Genomic DNA, 23,245 nt, shown 5'->3' on the forward strand with positions numbered 1-23,245 from the left:
TTGATCGTAAAAAAATATTTTGTTTGAAAAAGAATTTGGTTTTATTTCAATTATTTTTATGTAGTGATTAAATACCATCAATACATCTGTTTTTAATAGTACTACTACAACCACAATTACCATTACTACTAATAGTAATTGCCAATGATGCCAATGATTATTGAGAAGGTGATGTGCAGTAATTGATTGTGACCATAACTTTCATTCACTTCATTCCGCATTGACACTTAAAGAAAATTATGAAAAACACCACGTCAGACAAAATTGATGAATCATTCTCTTTTCCTCTTTCTTTTCTTTTCTTTCTAGATTTAGAACAGCACAGTATAAAAATTTGATAAATTATAAAAATAAAAAAAGTTTCTGATAGTACTATTATGCTAACTGAGAGTGTTTAAATGTTATCAGTCAATTAATTATGGTCAGACGCAGTTTATTCAAAATGTAACCTGCTCTGTGGAGAATGGGTCGACTGTTGTTGTTGCTGTTGTCCAGCAGTAGTACAATAGTGGGGGCAGGCCTCTCCACTGCTGCTGTGCTTTGGCTACTGGCAATCATAGTGGTGGGTGCAGTGGTAGTGGTTGGTGCGATGGCAGCAGTCCTAGTGGTGGTAGGCGTGATACCGGTGGGAAATGCAGTGGGTGCCGTAGCCTGTGCAACTGTAGAATCAATAGTTTCAAGAACCATTTCAGCTCCGCCATCCTCAGACTGGGTTTCGGTGACATGATGGCGTGTGTATGTTTTTGCTGGATTATCTGACAAGAAGCAAAAACATTTTGTCAGCCTTGGTGAGATAACTGTATATGAACAAGTAAAAATTGTAGTGACAACACAACAGTAGTGGAATCTTTTGGGATTTTATTGTTTTAGGATTACATTCTCTAAAACTGTAACACAATTTGTTTTACAACATATGTCCTGCAAATCACATGAGTTCTTGTGGCTCCTGGTGCCCTTCATTGTTAGGGCACGAGCCACGAATGATCACACTTTGGCTGACTCAGTCCAGGGCGGTGGTAACTAGTCATTTGGTGGCCCAGAGCAATTATGGTCAGAGCCCCCCCACCCAAACCTGCTGTTTTAAATCTGACATCTTAAATTAGCTTAATATTTCCACCACAAATTTTGAAATGTAAATGTTTAGTACAGTGGTTCTTAACCTGGGTTTGATCGAACCCTAGTGGTTCGGTGAGTACCGACTCACTGTGGAGGTCCGAACACTCCTGATTTATCGTGTAAATTCGTGATGACGCTTATCTGAACTGGTCTCGCAAAGGCAACAGCAGAAGTCACACTGATTTGCAGGTGTGTAATTTGTTGCGAGTTCATGCATTGTGTTGGTTTTGTTCTTTGAACAAGGTGATGTTCATGCACGACTCATTTTGTGCACAAGTAAAAAACATAGATGTCTTGAATTTGAAAAAAATAATTGTATTTTTCACTAAAGAGGGTTTCGGTGAATGCGCATATGAAACTAGTGGGGTTCGGTACGTCCAACAAGGTTAAGAATCACTGGTTTAGCATCATCTAAAAAGTGTGAATTTGAGAAAATATTTCTATTTCTTGAGCTAGGTAAGGTCCTTAAAAGATTTTTCATTATATAACACAAAGAATTTCATTACTTTTGCTAGAATTAGTAATAACATTATAATTGTTTTTACATGTTTTGTATCATCTAAAAGGTGTGAATTTGAGTAATCTTTCTATATCTTGAATTAGGTAAGGTCCTTAAAAGATTTCTTAACTAACACAAAGAATTTCACCACTTTTACTAGAATGAGTAATAACATTATACAACATTTTACATAGTTTATATTTTTAACTATTTTTATACTCATTCATTGTTGAAAATAACTACAATAAAATAGCAACCATTGAAGCCATAGTTTATCAACTATTATGATTGCCATCCATTTTTAACACCACTTACCCTGTTCAGGGTCGCAGGCGTGTTAGAGGCTATCCCAGCTGACATTGGGCGAAAGGCAGACTACACCCTGAACTGGTTGTCAGCCAGTTGCAGGGCACATACATTTCTCATTTTCTGACATTGATTTCTGGACAAGTAATTTAGAGCTTATTCATGACAAAAAATAGAAATTAGGGCTCATTTGAATTGTGTTACAAATCTCTGTCAAATAGCGTCCTCTATTTTGATATGGAGTATAGGTGGTTTAATTTTGTTTTTGCAACATTTCTACACCATGTAGTTAACTCATGATGTCAGGTTTTCTGACAGAATCATCCATTTGTCTTCACTACATCATCGTTACTGAAGGAATGTATATATGTATGTAAGAAGCATGTAGAAGTCTGTAATTTCTATCATAGGTACTCTTCCAGCACACTGGGTCTTCCAGCATGACAACGACCCAAAACACACAGTCAGGCACTCCTTAGAGTGGCTCTGTAGGAAACATCTCAAGGTCCTGGAGTGGCCTAGCCAGTCTCCCGACCTGAATCTAATATAGAATCTTTCGAGGGAGTTTAAAGTCCATGTGGCCCAGCGACAGCCCCGAAACCTGAAGGCTCTGGAGGAGATCTGTCTGGAGGCGTGGGCCAAAATCCCTGCTGCAATGTGCGCAAACCTGGTCAAGAACTACAGGAAACGTCTGATCTCTGTAATTGCAAACAAAGGTTTCTGCACCAAATATTAAGTTCTGTTTTTCTGATGTATCAAATACTTATTTCCTGCAATAAAAATGGAAATTAATTATTTAAAAATCATACAATGTGATTTTCTTGATTTTTGTTTTAGATTCCTCACTCACAGTTGAAGAGTAACTATGGTAGAAATTACAGATTTCTACATGCTTTGCAAGTGGGAAAACCTGAAAAATCAGCAGCGTATCAAATACTTGTTCTCCCCACTGTATGTATGTATGTATGTATGTATGTATGTATGTATGTATGTATGTATGTATGTATGTATGTATGTATGTATGTATGTATGTACCGTAATTTTCGGACTATAAGTCGCACCGGAGTATAAGTCGCACCAGCCATAAAATGCCCAAAAAAGTGAAAAAAAAACATATATATGTATATAAGTCGCTCCTGAGTATAAGTCGCCCCCCCCACCAAAACTATGAAAAAAAACGCGACTTGTAGTCCGAAAATTACGGTATGTATGTATGTATGTATGTATGTATGTATGTATGTATGTATGTATGTATGTATGTATGTATGTATGTATGTATGTATGTATGTATGTATGTATGTATGTATGTATGTATGTATGTATGTATGTATGTATGTATGTATGTATGTACTATGTATGTGTGCGTGTGTGTGTGTGTGTGTGTGTGTGTGTGTGTATGTATGTATGTATGTATGTATGTATGTATGTATGTATGTATGTATGTATGTATGTATGTATGTATGTATGTATGTATGTATGTATGTACCGTAATTTTCGGACTATAAGTCGCACCGGAGTATAAGTCGCACCAGCCATAAAATGCCCAAAAAAGAGAAAAAAAAAACATACCGTTTTTTTCCGTGTATAATGCGCGAAATTTAACTAATTTATTGTCCTAAAATCTGGGGTGCGCATTATACATGGGTACAATTCTTTTTTAATTTTTTTTTTTTAAATTTTTTTAAAAAAATCTTATAAGAAAATCATGGTACAACAAAACCAACAACAGGACTGACCGACAAAGACGTGGAACAAAAAGACAGGGTGACATTACCAAAGACAGGAACAGAAACCAAACAGACATCATGACAGTAACACATGCAATGATCCGACGGTGAGCGAGGGGCAGACAGGACTTAAATACAAAACACGTTACATTGATTGAGGTGACACAGGAAGGGAGGGGCGACGCGAACAGAAACTATGGCAACCTAGACACATAGCAAAACTGGGGACGAGACATGACAAATCTCCCTCGAAATAAAACTTGAAATCACCTTTCTTCTTGTTTGTTGTCAATCGCGCATCGCATTCAGCCATCCTGCCCAACACACTTAGTCAGTAAAATTCATAATTGACGACACATTGTTTGATGCGATGGTGCAATCCTTGATGGTGTGTTATTGTCAAATATTGTTTGTTTTTTAATCTCCATCGCAAACCGGATATCATACGGAGGCCGCCATTACAGATGCGCAGAACGGATGCGCCAGACACGTCAGCTATATAAAGAGCGAGAGTTGTTTTCTTCCTATTAGTTTCAATTCACAGTTTAATTAGCAGTTTCAATCAGCAAATAACAAAATGCGTATTACAGGTAATATTTTATTTCACAACACTTTGCCTTGTTCCTTTCGTCTCTGCTGTTCACATCAAACACGCTCCATACGACCGCAATGCTCTCGTATCAGACGCTTGCTCGATCACCTGCTCGTTTGCTGCCTGTCACAATGTACCCTACACAAATCTGAAACATTTGTTGCGGCTCCGAGTCACGACGAGGGGCAAGTTTTGGTTTCCAAGGGTGTTTTTATTCCTCTTCAACGTCTCTCCCATACAGAGCCGCCTTTTTCACGTCCGCACGCCTTTTTCACATGTGCGCACTGATCGCGGTGGTGCCTTTACGGGCAGTCGGAGAAATCAACGCCAACAAAAAAAATTACATCCAGCCTAGTTAAGACCATACCAAAGACTATAAAAATGGGACCCATTGCCTCCCTGCGTGTGTGACGATCATTGGGACTTAAAAAAAAAAAAAAAATTCATAAAATTTTTTTCCAGCATCAACATGCCATTTTTAGGGTGCGTATTATACATGGGGGCGCATTATACACGGAAAAAAACGGTATATATGTATAAGTCGGTCCTGAGTATAAGTCGCCCCCCCCCACCCAAACTATGAAAAGAAAAACGACTTATAGTCCGAAAATTACGGTATGTATGTATGTAAATGCATACACTGTATAATGTCCAGTAAATTAGGTACTCTATCCCATTCATCTCCTTTACAGAGCACAAGAGAGGGAAGGAGAGAATGGGAACAGGCACTGGAATAGCTGTCCCCAGCTGGATTTTGACCGATGCTGATCCCATTCGTGGGCGGCTATAATTTGTGGTCCTGATATATATATAGCACCACAAAATACAGCCTCCATTGCCACTAAGATAAATAAACACCTCTCTCAAACCCATTCAATAGAAAAGAACATTATGATCTACATGAAGGGTGTAGTTATTGCTGGAATGTTGTAGTATAAAATAAAGTTGCATAATACTGATTTATTCCATGTCTTATGCAAATGTTTTCTTCTTTATTCATTTTCATTATGTTTATTGTAACTTAGGTTAAAAGCAGTTCTCTGTTAGACATTCCATTCAGTTTTGACATATAGAAGTGTTATTTTTACCATGATAAAGACTTATACAGGCTGCGATTGGCTGGCAATCAGTTCAGGGTGTCCCCCGCCTACTGCTCGAAGTCAGTTGGGATAGGCTCTAGCACGCCCGCGACCCTTGTGTGGAAAAGTGATTTAAAAAATGAATGGATGGATGGACTTATACAAGATCTAAAAACTTCCTTCGACAACGCCCCTGAGCAGATGTTGAAGCCCAGCTGCTGTGGCGGCGCTGTGGTCATCAACAGACAACTTAGGAAACATTTGGCAGTTCTCAGCGAAAATGCGAGTAAGTGCTTGACATGGACGCTGCGGCATTAAGGCGCTTTACCAGCCAAGGATAGATAAAGGTATTCTTTTTAAAGAGTACCGTGCTCATTTTTTTTAGAGATTATGGACATGCATCCAAAGTCTTCACTGATTTGACAGGGATGGCTGAGCACTTTGAGATGCACATACATAGCAGAACACCCGGTCTGACAGCATCATGTGCATGTGCCCTGTTCAAACGCAGCATACCTATTCACTCAACTAGATTTAAAAGAGGATTGGAAGGAGCCATGAAATGTTTTCACTGCAATGTTGAGGGTCAGCATGCATTGTTGTGAAGAGTAAAGCTGAGGCACGTCATGGACATGGCAGCGTTCCATTTTCACAGCATTCCATTTGCGCCATGTATTTTGTCAATAAAAGATTTGGATTTCTTGCTCTCTAAATGCAAGCCAAACCTGCAGTCTAGACTAGTGAGTTAAAATAAAAAAATGTGTGGAAAAAATGGATAGTTCGATTGATTTACCGTTGGGTTTACAACCTCATCAGCCTTCACAGGAAATGTTTATGCGAGTGCTCTGGCTGACACACCATCAAATTATGCTAATAAACATCTTAATTGCATAGCTGCTGTTTGATCCTAACCCAACAATGAAATTGCTGAAAAAATTAATTTGGATCATGTTCTTCACACACAGTGGATAGCATACAGATGATTGCACAAGGGTAGGTGAAAAAGGGAAAAGTAAAACACAAGCACACTGTTTGCTTTAGGTCTAAGAATTTGGATTTCAATGAAATGCGCGATGCTAAGCAAACAAAGAAAATGAAACCTCCAAGATGAAAACCCTCACCTCCTCTGACCTCATCCTCGTCAGTCTTGACAGCCTTGTAGTAAGTAATGCCTCTGACCACACCTGGCTGGTGGCCAACCACCTTGGTTTTGGCTGTAGGATCAGGCTTCAGTGGTTTCACAGGTTTATTGACCTCCTTCTTGGGCTTGATGACTTTTTCTTTGGGTTTGGGAGGGGGCTTGGATGCTGGGGGCTTTTTGACGGGTGGCTTTATGACGCTCTTGGTCTTGGTGTCATCGTTATTATGCTGCAAATGAATATTTATGTGATCAGCATGTTTTAATAACAGTTATGATGCCTTGAAAAAGATGCACAGTCCTTAAACCTTTTCAGTTTCTACCCTTGCAATCAAACTTGACTGTACTTCACTGACATTTTGTGATAGACCAAAACAAATGAACAAAAACACATGAAAAATAGTGAGTAGAAAAAAAAACTAAAATGTTAAAACAATATAAATCTAGAAACTTTGAATGTGGGTGGAGTTTTCTTTCTTTTGGTATTTTCATTGACTTTGCATAAGGGGGTATATGGCCCAGTTAAAGTCCAAACTTAAATTAAATTGAGCATCTGTGGCAAGACCTAAAAATTGCTGTTCACAAATGCTCTCCATCCAATCTGGCTGCCCTTGAGATTTTTTTTGCCGAGTAGAATGGCAAAGATTTCATTGTCTAGCTCTACATAGTAGCTAGCTAGCATTGACCTCGGGGGTTGACATCCAAATGCACACAACAATTTTCAGATAATTTGCCTTAAATCTTAAAACGTATGTATTGTTTCTGTTTCACTTCACAATTATAATATAAATTATTTTGTGTTGGTTGATCAAATGAATATATCATATATCAAATAGATCATATATAATGTGAAAACGGTACACGGGTAGGAAATCCGTTTTAATGCAATTCATTGTATATACGTGTCATCAGTTACACTCAACTTCCCATTAATGAAAGGTCCATTTGAGTGCTTTTGAAAAGTACGTATTTCAGAAATGGAATATTTGCTATGATCTTTAGAGACAAGGATATATTGAAAATAAAAAAGAAGAAACCTGTGGGAGGCCGTTCATTATGGGGAAAATCTTTGAGAACAGAAGATGGTGAGAAAAACATTTGTCTCGTGTGACTGATGAACTGGGACTTTCCCAGTAACATTTGGTTGTTGGGGTCAGAAGTAGCTGTAAACAACTTGAAAACATAATTCAACCCTGCCTTGGATTAGTGGTTACGGCTATGTGGGGTAGTTTAATGTGGATACTTATTTGCGTCACTTTGGCATAGCAACTGAACGAAAGATTTTTTTAAAGAAGAAGTCAACCCCAACATTTTCTTCGCCATAATATGTTGTGTGCAGCCCAACTAGTCAAAACACAGTGCTCTGATTAATGTTTTGTTTGTGGAATATGAATTAAACAAGTAAAATCTAGCTGTTTTTATCCATCTCAGTGGGGCGGCCATTTTGCCAATTGCTGTCGACTGAAAATGACATCACATTTGCTCAGGGCTCAGATCACAATCAACCCTGACTCAACATCAGAAAACTGGTGAGCCGTGATTGGTTGTGACCTGAGGAGACCTGAGCAACTGTGATGTCATTTACAGGTGACAGCAAGTGGCAAAATGGATGCCCACTGAGATAGATATAAATTGATGAGGGAGTGGGGGGGCTTGACATATTTTTGTGTGCGGGCCCCCTGGAGGTCTGAACCGGCTCTGGTGGTCACCTTTAGCACCATGATGTATGTATATGTCAAACTCAAATACGTGGTCTGAAAGTAATTTGTTGTTGGAATCTGTCAGATTTGTCATGCCAGTTTGGGTGGGTCTGTATTTACATTATGGCCAAAAGATTCGCAGTACAACAGCTGTGGCATGCACATCCTGGCGTAGTTTATTTTAAAACTACGTTCTTCAACATGACAACAGGCTCACTTTACTCAAACGGGCTCCTCTGTCAACACATTCCAATCGATGTACTCAAACTACAGGTACAAGCATGATACACTTCCTAGCTCACAGCACGGTTGGAAGAGGCAGAAATGGAAACAGTATGCATGCTAATGCTTGAAAACATGCATGCATGGGTTGTGGCCCTGTTTGAGTGTGCTCTCGATAGAAGACCATAACCCAGCGTTTTAGTAACAGTTCATACAATCATTGGCAAGCGTACATATAGCAGCACCATACTGAGTAACTAACCCTAACCCTCGAGAGGCAGAACACTTGTCTGTGTACTGTAAGTCATTCATCAACCTGTAGCTATGGTCCAGGTAGTACAACATGACCACTTGGACAAACTACATTGTCAATGAGGGGCCCACAGGCAAGTAGTGATTTGGTAATAACAGGTCACAGATCTATGGGATTGGGTTAGGGTTGGGTCCAGTGATCCTACAGTGTGCAATGACTCAAGTTCCTGCTTCTAGCGATTGCTAGTAGAAATATACAACCAGTTTAAAATATGAAATGGGATAAACAGTTATAGTATGAACAGTGTTGGGCAAGTAATTTCCAACATTTTAAAAATATCACTAGTTAAACCTGAACCGAACTGAATTGAATTTTACACCATTAGATTCCACATGACTTTCTGTCCAACAGTCTAATGGACTGTTTGATCTTTATGACTGCTCTATTTCATTGTTAGGCATAGGTAGGGATTAATTTTGATTCAGAAAGGGGGAGGTTTGCGGAAGCACCTCAACCACACAGTCACTCACAAGTCAAAGAGCGTAGACAGACACAGTAGTTGAATAAGTGGCTGCTTTATTCTCTCTTCCATCCAATTTACATCAAGATGACTTACTGTCCTCTGCGTATTGCTTCTCTTTTATTAAAATGTCAACAGACTTTGATGTAGGGGGAGCATTCACGGTGACGGACGGCAAAAAGACCCCTTCAGCTGCCCAACAACATGCCTGACCTAAGTTAATGTAACAAACGATCACTTTAGCTGTCTAAACAAATGTCTTTCTACAAAACTTTGTATTAATGAGAGTGGCTTGATTGGTTTCCTGGCCAGTGTACTTCTCTGCTCTTCCGTTAAAGGTGCTCAACTGACTTAGATCGACGCTATTACATTCAAATAGGCCTACACTAACGGAACTAGGCTAAATGTGACAAGTACCCTTTTCATGTTCAATTAGGACATTAGTCAGCTCAGTAGATTTTTGACTAAGGTTAGTAAGTGTAGTAGTAAGTGGTTTTGAAATTATTATTGTTGTTTTCAGTGACTGTAGTTTTAATTCATTGTGCATCTAGGGTAAAATTTGTTTAATCAGCAGCGATCCTTCATTAGTTGTGCATACACATGGTCTTAGGTTGTTCTAAATTCCTTTCAAAAGTTCCAAGACATTGAGTCATTTTGTACAAATTTGTACATACGTGTGTTAGTAAATGAGGGCCAATGATTCTTGTTTCTTCACAATTTATTCACTGCTTTTTACTTAAGATTGTTTCTGCTTCTGTTTTGAATATACTATGTTTTGCATTTCATTTTATGAATCGTTGACAGTGATAGGTCTCGCAAACAATGACTTCTCAGGCTTGTAAAATGCTTCTTTGTGATTGTTGTGTTAACACAAATACAGCATTGAATGAAGAATAGAATTACTAGCATGGTTTCCTTAGACAAGTGTGAATGTTTAATCATGTGTTAAACTTTTTAATTAAACCATTTGTCTTGTAAGTGATATAATTAAATGCTTGTCTAAATTGTGCGATTGAATCTGTATTATAGTCCCGAAATTTTAATGCCTTAAGCGAGTCAGTAACTGTAATAATATAGCAAAATTTAACTTGTAACTCGTTATATTAATTTGTTACTGTCTAAATATACGATATTACTGTAACACATTACTTTTGTAACTTTTTAACTCACCATTACCCCCAAAACTGATTATAAAAGCATCAGGATTACTTTAGAATTTGCTTCTACAATATACCTGAAAATGATGGTGAAACAAGAGTAATCTGATGTAGACCCCAGAGTTAAAGTGTAACCAGTTTTTGTCTTTTTCTAACCTGCACCTTGGTCTCAGAAGAGTCTTTCTGAAGCAGCTGTAGACTGAGACCCGAAATCTCTTTCTTGATGCTCAACATTATGTTGGAGTAGTTCTCATATCTCTTAAACTGGTTGGTAAGGCTCGTCATGCTGTCACGAACAAATTCATTCTCTCGTGTTAGGTTTGTCTTGATTGTCTGAAAAAGGTAACATCGTCATTATAGTAACAGTGGTGAATTAGAATATAAAACTCTTCAGTGTTCCAGCTCTCTTGAAAATCACGATATAAAGAAATTGTCTACCTCTTCAAGGGTGTTCATCTGAGACACCACCTTGTTGATGTATGAGTGGACTTTCATCAGATCCATGCTGTAAAGGGTTCCCTCAAGAAGGTCCACCATAGATTGGAGCTGGTTGTTAATCCCATAAAAGCAGTGTCAGTTATTCATTTTTTCTTAACATCTTCATGTAATCTATTTATCTGATTGTGACATATACTACATAGGTTTAAATGCACTAAAATACATGACATGATATTGGTTCAGATAACAACTATCGACTTTGCAGTTAAATAAGATGGTGTTTGTTTCAGAGCCTATTTAGCTTTATCGAGAGGATCTTTAGTTAGTTTAGGTCAGAGGAATTGTGAGGCCCGGCTGTCTTGGTCTGCACTCATGCTAAAATTAAACATCAAGCCAGCTTTTGCCATTTTGTGCCATTTTGCACCACTTGGCACCAACTGACTGGATTGTCACGGTGTATACCTTGAATCTACGTCAAAAGTTGGGATCTTGCTTGATGTTTGCAAAAGGAAGCAATCCCTTGTCACCCCTGTTGGCAAACCTCTTGAACAAGTACAACTTTAAGTACATTGGGATTTTCATCATGTTTGTGTGATATGAACTCTGTCAACTCAAAGTTTTCATTAAGTATTTTGAGCTCTGCATTCGTGTCACTTTAAAAACTGAAACTTCAACTTAATTGACTCACCTTTAACAACTCAGGGGCCTGTTTCTTAAGCTTCTCCATCTTCCACTCATTCTCACAAGGGTTGAGAGAGGATGGTGGTGCGGTGCAGGAACATTTGCAGTCAGATCCGGAGCTAACTGTTTCCACTGTGTAGAAATCCTCCACGCGAACACTGCCACTCCGCAGCCGCATGCAGGCATCCCTGCTCAGAGGTCGCATGATGCACTTACAGCGGCAATCCGAGCCTTCCGATACCATACGAACAGGCTCTGTCTCTCCAAATATCTGAAAGTGGAAATAATCAGCAATTTACTGAAGCTGTAATGCCGTAATACTTTACTGATGAAAATGAATGATAGTAGCTAGGTCAATACATTGAGAGGTAAATTGTGAATACTTGTGTTTGAGATAAACATAGTAAATCTGGATGGACTTCCCTATAACCATAAGAAACCTTCATTTCCTCATGAAATGATTTCTTCCTCTATTCTGATAAGGACGGGTAAGTGGTCAGGACGGGCAATGAGCAAGGGGAGTCGAGTTGGGTCAGTACACGGGCAATGTCGGCAACAGGAATTGTTCAGACGGAGCACATTGAGCACAGGGGTGGCGTCACGGGCAGGTTAAGAGTGACAGTGACTGGCTGGATTCACGGGGTTCAAGTAGGGCTGACCTAACGAGCAGTGGCAGATGATTGGCTTGATTGGGGGCGTGGGTGAGAGGCAGATGATGCAGGCACGTGACAGACACAATTATTTTGAAGCATCAAGCAACAAAATACACATATCTTATCGTAACGCATACCAAAGAATATCATTCCCTCTCTGAGCAGTGAGTTATCCCATTAAGCTATTGTACCAGCTGAACTACATAAATGTAATATTACCCTGCCAGGCCTCTCAGAATTTTCTAATTTGTGGTTTAATTACTTAGATTTTATCCAAACCCAAATTACAAGTTTTTCTCTTCTATGTAAGCCATACGATTGACTACCCTGTCTACAAATAGTTTCTGTGGCCTTTGAATCATTGAAGACACAAGAGTCCTGGCAGCTTCACTTTGACAATGCGCATGCTCACCAGGGCGAGATGAACATCACTGAGCTAGGTCAACCTCCCAACTCACTTCACCGGGCTCCGTGTGATTTTTTTTTCCCAAGCTCAAAGAAATCATCAAGAGGACCCATTATATAAAGACTTGGACGGCTTCAAGACGGCAGTGGCGACAGAGCTGTACAGGATAACTCTTGTGATCCTTCTTGGAGTGAGTGAATAAAGGCGTGGCAGAAATGTTCGATGGGTTTAAAAGTTTTACTTTGGAGTTTAGATTTGATTAGATTAGGTTTAGATCTATTCATTAGTATTTGGTATAGATTTAGTATTTCTGTTGTCAACGAAAATTAGGACGAAATATCTTCCTCAGCAAGACTTTATCGCGTGAGGGAGATGAGATGGTCACTTGGTCACATGGTGATAACGATAACTAAATCTGTGATACTTAATTGTTAATGAATAAAAATGAGACTACATGTGGTTTACAAAATAAAAACTATGCAAAATTGTCTTAACCAAAATAAGATGACAAGTTTCACGAAATGTTGCAGAAACTCTTGACATTGTTTGATTTACCTCAATCCTGATCATGGTAGTACTTGGATCAGAAGAAAACACTCTTGGGTAGGTACGTTCGGATGGCGGGGGGCATCTATATTATTTAAATAGATGGGTGAACTTACAAAATAAGGTGCGAATTGGATTTGGTCGACATCTGCTGAAAGGCAAACAACACCCTGACCTGGTCGCCAGCCAGTTACAGGGCACATATAGAGACGAACAATCAGTCACACACACGCACGCACACGCACACACACGCACACACACACCATCATTAAGTGGGAATCGATCTCATGGTGCCTGCACACAAGTCAGGCGAGTGTAACCCTACACCATCTGCGACATCCTCTAAAGAGAATCAAAAAATAAATGTTTCTTCTAAAACTAGACTAAAATAGCTTTCATTGGCTAAAACTAGACAAGAAGAATAAAGGCAGAGCTGGAAAATCCAGGTTGAGAAAGTAAAACTCAGCCACAGTTTGGCTTTAGTCACAGGTGCTTCTGCTCAACCAGCAGGTGAATGAGCTTGTTTAACTGACTGAAACTTGATTAGACTAAAAAGAGTATGATCATGACTAAAACTAATAGAAACTAAAATGACAGCTTGTGAATCCTGTGACAAAGACGAGACTATAACAGGCCGCCAAAACAACACTGATTGGAATTGAGTCAGTGAGTCAAATCTGGTGTTGAAGGGTTTGACGTTCTGGCTTTTGGTATTAACTAAATGACAAATTCAAGTGAGTTTGAGAATGCACAACATCAACATAAGAAAATAGGGGTTGAAGGCAACAATTCTTTTGTTTCTAAAGCATAGAATACAACCACTACGTAAAAATGTCGTAAAGGAACCTTTTCTGCTTTTGTTTTACCCTTCGTCCCTGCATTTGCGATGGAACGGCAGGCCTAGAAGAGAAAGCGATGGAGGGGGCCAGTGATTGCTGCGGTTGGGGGCTCATTAGTGAAGGAATGCAGGCTGAGTGATGGGGGAAGGTGTGTCGCGGGGGTGACTTGCCTTCCATCCATTACTGCATGAATACTGAGGAGGAGGGGTATGTCTGAAGCAGAGCAGGCCTCCTGTGTGCAGAACCAGACCAAACCTGACCCATGTCAAGTGAAAACACAGCAGGTTGACAAATGCTAGAACCACATGAAAACAAAGTGGATTAGCAGATTAAACGTCTGTAGCGAAGAAGAGCAGTGTTGCAGTTCCCCAAATCCTTTGGTGGCTTAGCCTCGCCTGATTTCCTGGACTATTATTTGTCCTGTAATGATCATAACCCTTCCTATTGGATAATAACACAGCAGACAAAGTGTGCCCCTCACGGGTGGACATGGAACTTGAATCAACTCTCAACTTCTTTTGGCTACTTCCAGCTTTATTTCCCACCCAGTGGTAACTGGTTTCAAAATCTTGGGCTTTCTCACGTTCTCTGACCTTTCTATCATTATAAACAAATAAAATAATTTCTACCCTCATATACTGATTAAACGTTTCTGACTGAACTCAAAGGACCATTACATCCAAGAGACTTAAATGTCTTCTTCCGAGCTCTTTAAGAAATTTTACTTCAATTGTCCCACCCCATGACCTTTTATTTCTCAGTCAAGGCACTTTATTCGGAATAAAAATCCCTAATTCCATAGTTTACCCATGGAAATTTGAAGAGACTCCACTTGGCTTTGATACTGAACATGATTGCTTAATTCCAATATTTTCAATTTTATCATTGCTACTGGCCGGCTGTCCCACCAAGCCGTTAGCACGTCCGCCTCACAGTTGCGAGGGTGCGGGTTCGATTCCACCTCAAGCCCTCCCTGTGTGGAGTTTGCATGTTCTCCCCGTGCCTGCATGGGTTTTCTCTGAGCACTCGGGTTTCCTCCCGCATCCCAAAAACATGTTTGGTAGAACAGAACAATGATACGGACTTCCCCAAAACACTGAGTTAACTTGCAGTTCAGTTTAGAAATATTACATCTTGGATCTTCAGTACTTCAACATTCAACACACAGAGCCCAAAGCAAAAGCATAGAAATGTTCATCTCAGTATTAAAATTTGATGATTTCTGAGCCAGAATTCTCTGCCCCTACTTCTATCTTCTAGCATAGAAATGTTCATCTCAGTATTAAAATCAGATGAATACTGAGCCAGAATTCTCTGCCCCTACTTCTATCTATCTGAATTGTGTGGTTGTAAACCTACCTACTTTTGAGCATCTAATGCCAAGCTAAGCTAGCAGCATGATTTCCGAGAAGGTAATTAAGAGACAAGTAATGAATGTTGCATGGTTTGAGTCTTTAAAATAGGCCTCTCTTGCGATCAAGTACAAGGCCAAAAGAACAGGGCTCAACCCGGGAAACAAAGTGTGTAAGACACAGAGTGCTCTATTAGCTCATTTATGACTAACAATTTCTGACAGTCATGAAGTGAACCTCCAATTGTATTCAGAATTGCTATACAATAGCTGGTGCATTTAAAAGCTTTCACTGGCTTTAGAATTTCACTTGTGTGCTTCATTGTGTGTCAAACCAGGGTCATATAAACAAGCATGTCCCGTCTTTAGTACTTTGCCAGCAAGTAATTGGCTGCACAATTGTATGTTAAAAGGCGAGTATGCAGTGGCGTTGTCCTGTGACAAACCTCAAATGCGCAAATGTACGTATGTTGCAGGTTTGTCCAAGAAGTGCTTTATGATCATCATAAAATAAAATTCTACTCAGCACTTTGCATATCAGGTGAAGTTTGAAGAACAGAACTTTGATGGCCACTCAAAACTACCCAGAGAGACATTCCACCTCAAATATTGTTTCTGACTTCAAATTAACGGTGCTCATTGGGTCTCTGTGAAGATTGACCCTTAAAAAAAAATTAATAAGGGATGACGAGTGAAACCTTTGTTCTTAGATTAACCGTAAAACATGGACCTAAAACAAGTCATCGGCACTGGGATGTTAATTAGCTAAGAACAAAGTATATCAAGTCCTCACTGCTTTTGAGAGTACATATCAACATTCCTGCTGAGTCTCTTTATGTGTCCAAATACTCTGAAGTCTTTACTCACATTGTCATGTCAAACAATACAGACACAATTGAAGGCATTAAAATGACTTTCTTTATATTATCAGATGAACTCAGCTATTAATGTATTTCCTAGAATAATTTAACAACACACACATTTCAGAGGAGTAGCACTTAAAAATGCTTTTTAAATGATTGAATTGAGATGTTAATGCTAATCACAATTGAATATCAGCACCTAAGTATTTTCACAGATGAATGACAACAATTTGTTTGACCTGTGGTTAGGACATCATCCAAGACATTCTGAGTTTGAATTGCCTTCCTGTTTTCTTGGTTTTCTCGGGTCCGCCATCATCCTGCCACATTCTAAAAACACGGTTTACTGGCGACCAGTCTCAGTTGAACTCTGACTTCCATAATGTCTTGTACCATTCAATTAATATTTTTGGAAAAAATGGAAAAACAATCAAATTTAATGTTATATATGTTATATGTATATGCAAGTCTTCTTCACTGATTTGATGTAAACAAACAAATGCGCGTGTTGATCCTAGCCCTTTTTTTCCTTCAGTTACTTAAATGCCAACAACACAACAAGTTGCCAAGATGCCCAAACATTTTAAAACGCTACAGTGCCCAAAGATCCTTACAAACAGAAAATGCTGTCAACATATCAGTACATAGAGCCTTTACTGCCGTGTTGAACAGGGTGTACTGCGACGGTCTCTTTGTTAAAGTCCCAATTTTAAAATGAGTGTGGCTTTTAGCTGAATGTCTGATATTTGTAATAACCCGATTTGCGTCGGTATCGCAAAAGAATTCAATGAGTGAACAGAGCCAAACACAAACACTCTTGACACTATCTCCAAAGATGAAACATGCAATAGTGTTGTCACGATACCAAATTTTCAATTTGATACTATTCCTGCGTAAAGGACTTCAAAACCGTTACTGAAACAGTACCTCGACAAAAGTTAAAAAAATCTGGCAAAGTTGGAAAAATAAGTGACAAAACAAGTTTCTTTTTTTTCATCCATAATTCAAAATATTAAGATATACTTCATCAAATAATAACATTTTAGGAATAAACACTTGTTCACACTGGCACACATAAACATTGTTAAACACTATTGAGCCAAAAAATAATGCCTGACCTATTTGACGTCGACTGTAATGCAGCATTACAATCAATGTGATCATTTGATTACTTGATTGTATTAATCTCACACGTGTTATGCTTGTGTTGGCTTTCCCAAGAAGATGTGAAAAATGACAACAGAGGTCCTAATCAACAGTCAGGTCTATGAGTACTGTCACCACATAACTATTTAGTTTAATGTTGACCCGATGTTTCCCATTCACATACTCATCTACATTTGCAAGCTGAGCCAAGTGGCTCTGTTCCAAGATCCACAGAGATGTTGCTTGGAAGACCTTTCATGGGATTTTACATTGGCTGTAGAAGAAACAAAGGTATGGTTTCCTTACACCTATTTTTTTTTTTGTCAAAAATGCATGCATTTGCAGAGGGAGAAACTAAACCCAAGATAATACAAACGTTGGAAATGCCAAACATCCTTTTACGTAAATGCATGCATGTGGGAACATGCAATTGATGTATGAGTCAGTAAACTTCTACTTGGTATTAAATATCCCTTTGTTTGTTTGTTTGTTTGTTTTTATGCAGACTCATGCCAATTGATCAATTAATGCAAGTGAAGGAAAGCTTAACATAACATACTATATGGGGGAAAATGAAATCTATGTCGCAAGACTATTTTTTTTCTCTTTTACGTTGGTTGTTTGACAATGGTCAGCTGACAGGAGGCTAACTAACCTGACCAGGTTGAAATTGAACCTAGAATTCGCCAGATTCTGAGATAGCATCACAGGGAGAACAGAGGCAAAAGACTGCCACCCGCGACTGATATGTTGCAATGACAACCAGGGAGTCACTGCTCAAACTCTATATGGTTGAAACTCATGTCACTACTTATGTAAGTATCTGTTTAGGGACAAATTGCAACTGCTGTGTAAATTTGCACCTCTGTAAGTTCTGCCTAAAAGAAACAGGTGACTAAATCGTATTGTTATGCCCAAGACGTGCGAATGTAGCACCGCCATTGTCTCCTGCAAAAAGATAAATTAAACATTGTTTAACAGAAATGTTGTGCAATACTTCACATTGCTTACTGCTTGCTCAAATCCTTAATATCTACAGTCAAACCATGCCAAAATGCTCATTCATAGAAATGTTGGCACTGATCTAAAACAACAAAGAATAGACCCTTCATTTCATTTAATGACGCCAAGTATCTGCCCCAGTGCCAAGCATTGGACACAGTAGACTGAGCAACTGTCTTCTTTTTGTTGCCATTCACCCCCGACCTTGTACTGATTGTCTTTTGGTTTGTTTATGACCAAAACATGAAGCATGTGCCCGCACTGTTTCCCACGCCACTTGATGGTGCCCTCAACGCCCCCAGTTTCTTCTGAAAGGACTTTGTTTTTTATTTTTAACACTGGCACCAATTTTGGCTTACAAACATTTGACTCTTTAGAGACACACATTTTGTAGGCGATACAGCATATTGTAAATTATATAACTATGATGGCTTGGCATATGGATACCTTCAAAAATCAATTTTCTATACACTTGTCCTCATTGGGACTCACGTGACCTGGACTCACAGGACTTTGGGTAGGAGGCTGAGTACACCCTGGACCAGTTGTCACTGAATCACAGATTATAGACGAAACAACCCTTCGCACTCACATTCACACCACAAGATAATTTACCGTATGCATTTAACCTAACGATGAATTTTTGGGACTGTGGGAAGAAGATGGAGTACCTGTAGAAAACGTACACCAGCTCAGTACCTAGTGGTAGAGTGTCCGCCCTAAGACTGAAAGGTTGTGGGTTCAAACCCCGGCCGAGTCATACCAAAGACTATAGAAATGGGACCCATTGCCTCCCTGCTTGGCACTCAGCATTAAGGGTTGGAATTGGGGGGTTAGATCACCAAATGATTCCCGAGCGCGGCACCGCTGCTGCTCACTGCTCCCCTCTCCCCCAGGGGATGGATTAAGATCACACGGGGATGAGTTAAATGCAGAAGACAAATTTCACCACACCCAGATGTGTGTGTGACGATCATTGGGACTTTAACTGTCATGATTTGTCCCTCGGTCATTAACTTTAACTTTTAACAAGCATGGGGAGAACCTGAACATGTCGGCCTGACCCAAGGATTCAAAACCAGACCCTCTCGACAGTGAAGCAGAAGTGAACACACAGGTCACATAGGAATACATTTTATTGCTTATTGAACATACACTGAACACACACAACTACTGAAACTCCCCATTTGTCCATTATACAGTAGTGTTCAGAATAATAGTAGTGTAACGTGACTAAAACGATTATTCCAGGTTTTGAGTTTATTTCTCATTGTTACATGGGAAACCAAGTACCAGTAGATTCAGTAGATACTCACAATCCAACACGCATTGATAACATCTACAGTCATAAGGCTGTGAAATTGAGCTATTAGTATAAAAAAGTAGAAAAGGGAGTGCTCACAATAATAGTAGTATCTGCTGTTGACGCTACAAACTCAAAAGTATTATCTTCAAAATCCTCTTTATAGCAACCCTGTGACTCATTAACCTTGTATTTAGTTGTATAACCACAGTTTTTCAATACTTATTCACATCTGTGAGATATGAAGCAAACCAACTTTCAGCGATTCCACTCCAATATTCTTTAACATCATTCCACAATTCATTCACATTTCTTGGTTTTGCTTCAGAACCCCTCTTCTCTGTCAACTGTGGCTTGAATTCAGAGTTTGGTTGTTGTCACACACACACACACACACACGCACACACGCACGCGCACGCACACACACACATGCACGCGCGCACACACACACATGCACGCGCGCACACACACACATGCACGCGCGCACACACACACACACACACACACACACAATCTAATTATCTGCTGAGTACTGAGTCACCCTACAGTAGTTGAGTAAAACTCTTCTTTGTCGACTCTACATGATTGTATAATACACTCAGCCGGTGGCCAAGCTATGTATACCAGAAGGAGCCACCAGGAAATATTTAGGATGCACAAACTGCTTAATTCTTCACGCTGTCAAGCATCATTGCATTTGACTTTTGAGCCCAAGTCTCCCATTCATTCACAAGAGTAATATTTAGGTCCAGGCTGTCGGTAGGAGATACAGTCTGTTTTACAGTAAGTTCTTATGTTTCCAAAAGGTGTTGGATGTAGTTAAAATCCAGCACGAATGCAAAATTCAATGTCTTTGCACTGGATTGTTCCTTTTCAGGGTTGTACTTGGCCACATTGTTGCTGAATTAAGGAAAATCAGAAATATATGTCATTGGCCGAAGCTTTGGATTCAAAATGTCCCATTAAAACTGGGAGGGAAAATGATTCTTCCCAAAAAGCACACTGAAGTGAATGACTATGGTACTACAGTTGAATCCAGCTTCCATTGTAAGTCAAAGTACTCCCCTAATTGGGGCTGATCCTTCCCCATGCTGCAACCTATGACTTGCTATATGGCAGCTTTACTCTTAAATGACCTCCATTCCATCCCCCTTTGATTTAATCCAGAGCAGACAGTTGTTAGACAGACGTGCGCCATACTTGGACATAGTTGAGTGATTCTGTTCTATTATGGACATTGTATTTTGTAAACTTGCTTCTCTAATGGTATGGAGTACAGTGTGCACAACTACAGCTACATGTCAGATGTGTGGTCCAGTGCATTGTATTATTCATAGAGTAATACTGCAACATCTTTGGGTCAGCTGTCCAAGACTGGCAACCATATGATCTATACTGCAGCTGCACGTGGACTGCTGATTTACAGCATTTGATCGTTTTTGTTTTGACCTGAAATACTGCAATACTGTACAATGTAGAGCGATCTACATTACATTACAAAATACATGCTAGCAAAGGGAAAGAAGAAAATGTAAACCAAAAGTCTCTTTAAATTCTGTGTTCATACTGACATGTTTGAAATTGAGTTTTCAGATTATATAACTCGTCACGTTTTCGTTTCTTTTTGTGTTTTAGGAGTGAATGACTCAAACATGAATGTATTACTTTCCTATACAGGAGTTGCCAGGGTATCTGCAACTAGTAGCATTTTTGTTTGTTTTATCTTTTTTTTTTTTTTTTAAACAATACTCCAATTTGTAATCATAAAAAAAACACATGTACAAGTAGTGTAGAGTTTGTGAAGTACAGATTGGTGCTTGCGCAAAATGTAGTGGTTAAACTTTGGACGTGTGCGGGATTCGGAAAGCGAGTCTATTACATTTATAAATGCGCGATTGCCTTAATCTACAAAGGGTATAGTCTCCCATTGTGTGTGACCTGGGTCTGGATGGACCTGGAGATTAAATGGTTACTGGAGCTCAGCAGCTGTCTAAACAATTGGTCAGCCAGATATTATTGCTTTCCCAGCAAGTGTCGTGCTTCGAATGCCTTTATACAAGTGGCGTCAGTTCTCGACCTATTGATAGATAGTATGTTCCAAGATCTCTATCAGATAATTTCTTCAAATACTAATACTAACCGGAGAAACGTTTACAGAAACGCGCTGAATGTTTGACGCCACCCCTGGTGTGATAAAACGTGTAATTTGACGCAGGTAAAAATAAAATCAAAACAGAACGCGTGTCAATCAAAACGAGATTTAGCGCATATTAGATAAATAAATAACAGATCACTGCGATGTGTGAAATTGCATGTCAGTGATTTGCATTTTATGTCCACTTACCTTGCTCTGTGAAGCCGCATCCTTACATAGGATCAGCAAACATGCAAAAAAGTTCGTGTATCTCCACATCATCTCTGCCTTGAGTCAAGCCGTTAACGCTCATAAGCAATACAAACCGCTGGTTAGTCTATTCAGCCTTTAAGTGGCCATAAAGTGAAGGGCCCCTAATTCATATCCATTTCACTCAGCAGGATAGTACAGTGCGTGACCATGTGTATGGATAGAGGCTGGCATCCGTTGTCCTCCTCTTGGGAGGGGCTTACACTAAATTTGTGTATACAGTCTGAACAAAGTCAAAGATACATCCCTCTAGCTTATTAATAATAGAATAGATACTACTGCTAATAGTATAGACAACAAAAGTAACAATCATCATCATCATCATCATCATCATCATCATCATCATCATCATCATCATCATCATCATCATCATCATCATCATCATCATCGTTAATTTAGAAAATCACATAATTCTCGGTTGCCCGTACTACAGTTACTGAACATGCATGAAAAAGAGCATTAATGTTTCACGTCATTTACATAAAATAGAAACGTAAAAGGATAATTTTAATGGCATATGGCACTAGTGCCATCTTGTGGTACCTTGTTACTTTGCAACTCCGAATCTGTATCAAAGGGCAGACTCGTGGCAAGCCATTTGAGTATTTATTCTATATCCTTGATATCGGACATTAGTGTTCTTCACTAGTACGGTCTTTGTCAGGACTAGTTGGAAATGAGCCACACTAGTTATACACGTTGTCATACAAGTTGCACAGAAACCCTTTGTGTATACAGGACTGTCTCAGAAAATTAGAATATTGTGATAAAGTTCTTTATTTTCTGTAATGCAATTAAAAAAACAAAAATGTCATACATTCTGGATTCATCACAAATCAACTGAAATATTGCAAGCCTTTTATTATTTTAATATTGCTGATTATGGCATACAGCTTAAGAAAACTCAAATATCCTATCTCAAAATATCAGAATATTATGAAAAAGTATACTAGTATGGTATTCAACAAATCACTTGAATCGTCTTATTAACTCGAAACACTTGCGAGGGTTTTCTGAGCCTTGAAAAACACTCAGCTTGGTTCAGTAAACTAAATCACAAGCATGGGGAAGACTGCTGATCTGACTGCTGTCCAGAGGACCATCATTGACACCCTCCATCAGGAAGGTAAGACACAAAGAGAAATTTCTCAAAGAGCAAGCTGTTCACCGAGTGCAGTCTCAAAGCACATCCACAAAAAGGCAATTGGAAGGGGGAAATGTGTCAGGAAACGCTGCACAACCAAGAGAGAAGAAGACCAAGCAAGCGCCTTGTGAAGAAGAGTCGCTTCCAGAATTTGGGGGAG

General features: G+C 39.3%; 1 protein-coding gene across 2 annotated transcripts in view; it reads right to left on the minus strand.

Annotated features, from left to right (window-relative positions):
* olfml2a (olfactomedin-like 2A) overlaps window positions 1–22,131 on the minus strand; it is a 34,026-nt gene extending 11,895 nt beyond the window's left edge. Inside the window, exons 1-6 of one of the 2 annotated variants that reach the window (XM_061278615.1) lie at window positions 21,882–22,131; window positions 11,436–11,699; window positions 10,748–10,855; window positions 10,472–10,642; window positions 6,441–6,687; window positions 450–755 (exon numbers count right to left, since the gene is read on the minus strand). In XM_061278615.1, the coding sequence (XP_061134599.1) occupies window positions 450–755; window positions 6,441–6,687; window positions 10,472–10,642; window positions 10,748–10,855; window positions 11,436–11,699; window positions 21,882–21,953 (1,168 nt within the window). In that variant the 5' untranslated portion in view covers window positions 21,954–22,131. Of the gene's footprint in view, window positions 1–449; window positions 756–6,440; window positions 6,688–10,465; window positions 10,643–10,747; window positions 10,856–11,435; window positions 11,700–21,881 lie in introns of both variants that reach the window. The other variant, XM_061278614.1, reaches the window with a different exon arrangement.
* Window positions 22,132–23,245: the final 1,114 nt, after the last annotated feature.

Source organism: Syngnathus typhle, linkage group LG5, assembly GCF_033458585.1.
Source record: "Syngnathus typhle isolate RoL2023-S1 ecotype Sweden linkage group LG5, RoL_Styp_1.0, whole genome shotgun sequence".
NCBI classification, from domain to species: Eukaryota; Metazoa; Chordata; class Actinopteri; order Syngnathiformes; family Syngnathidae; genus Syngnathus; species Syngnathus typhle.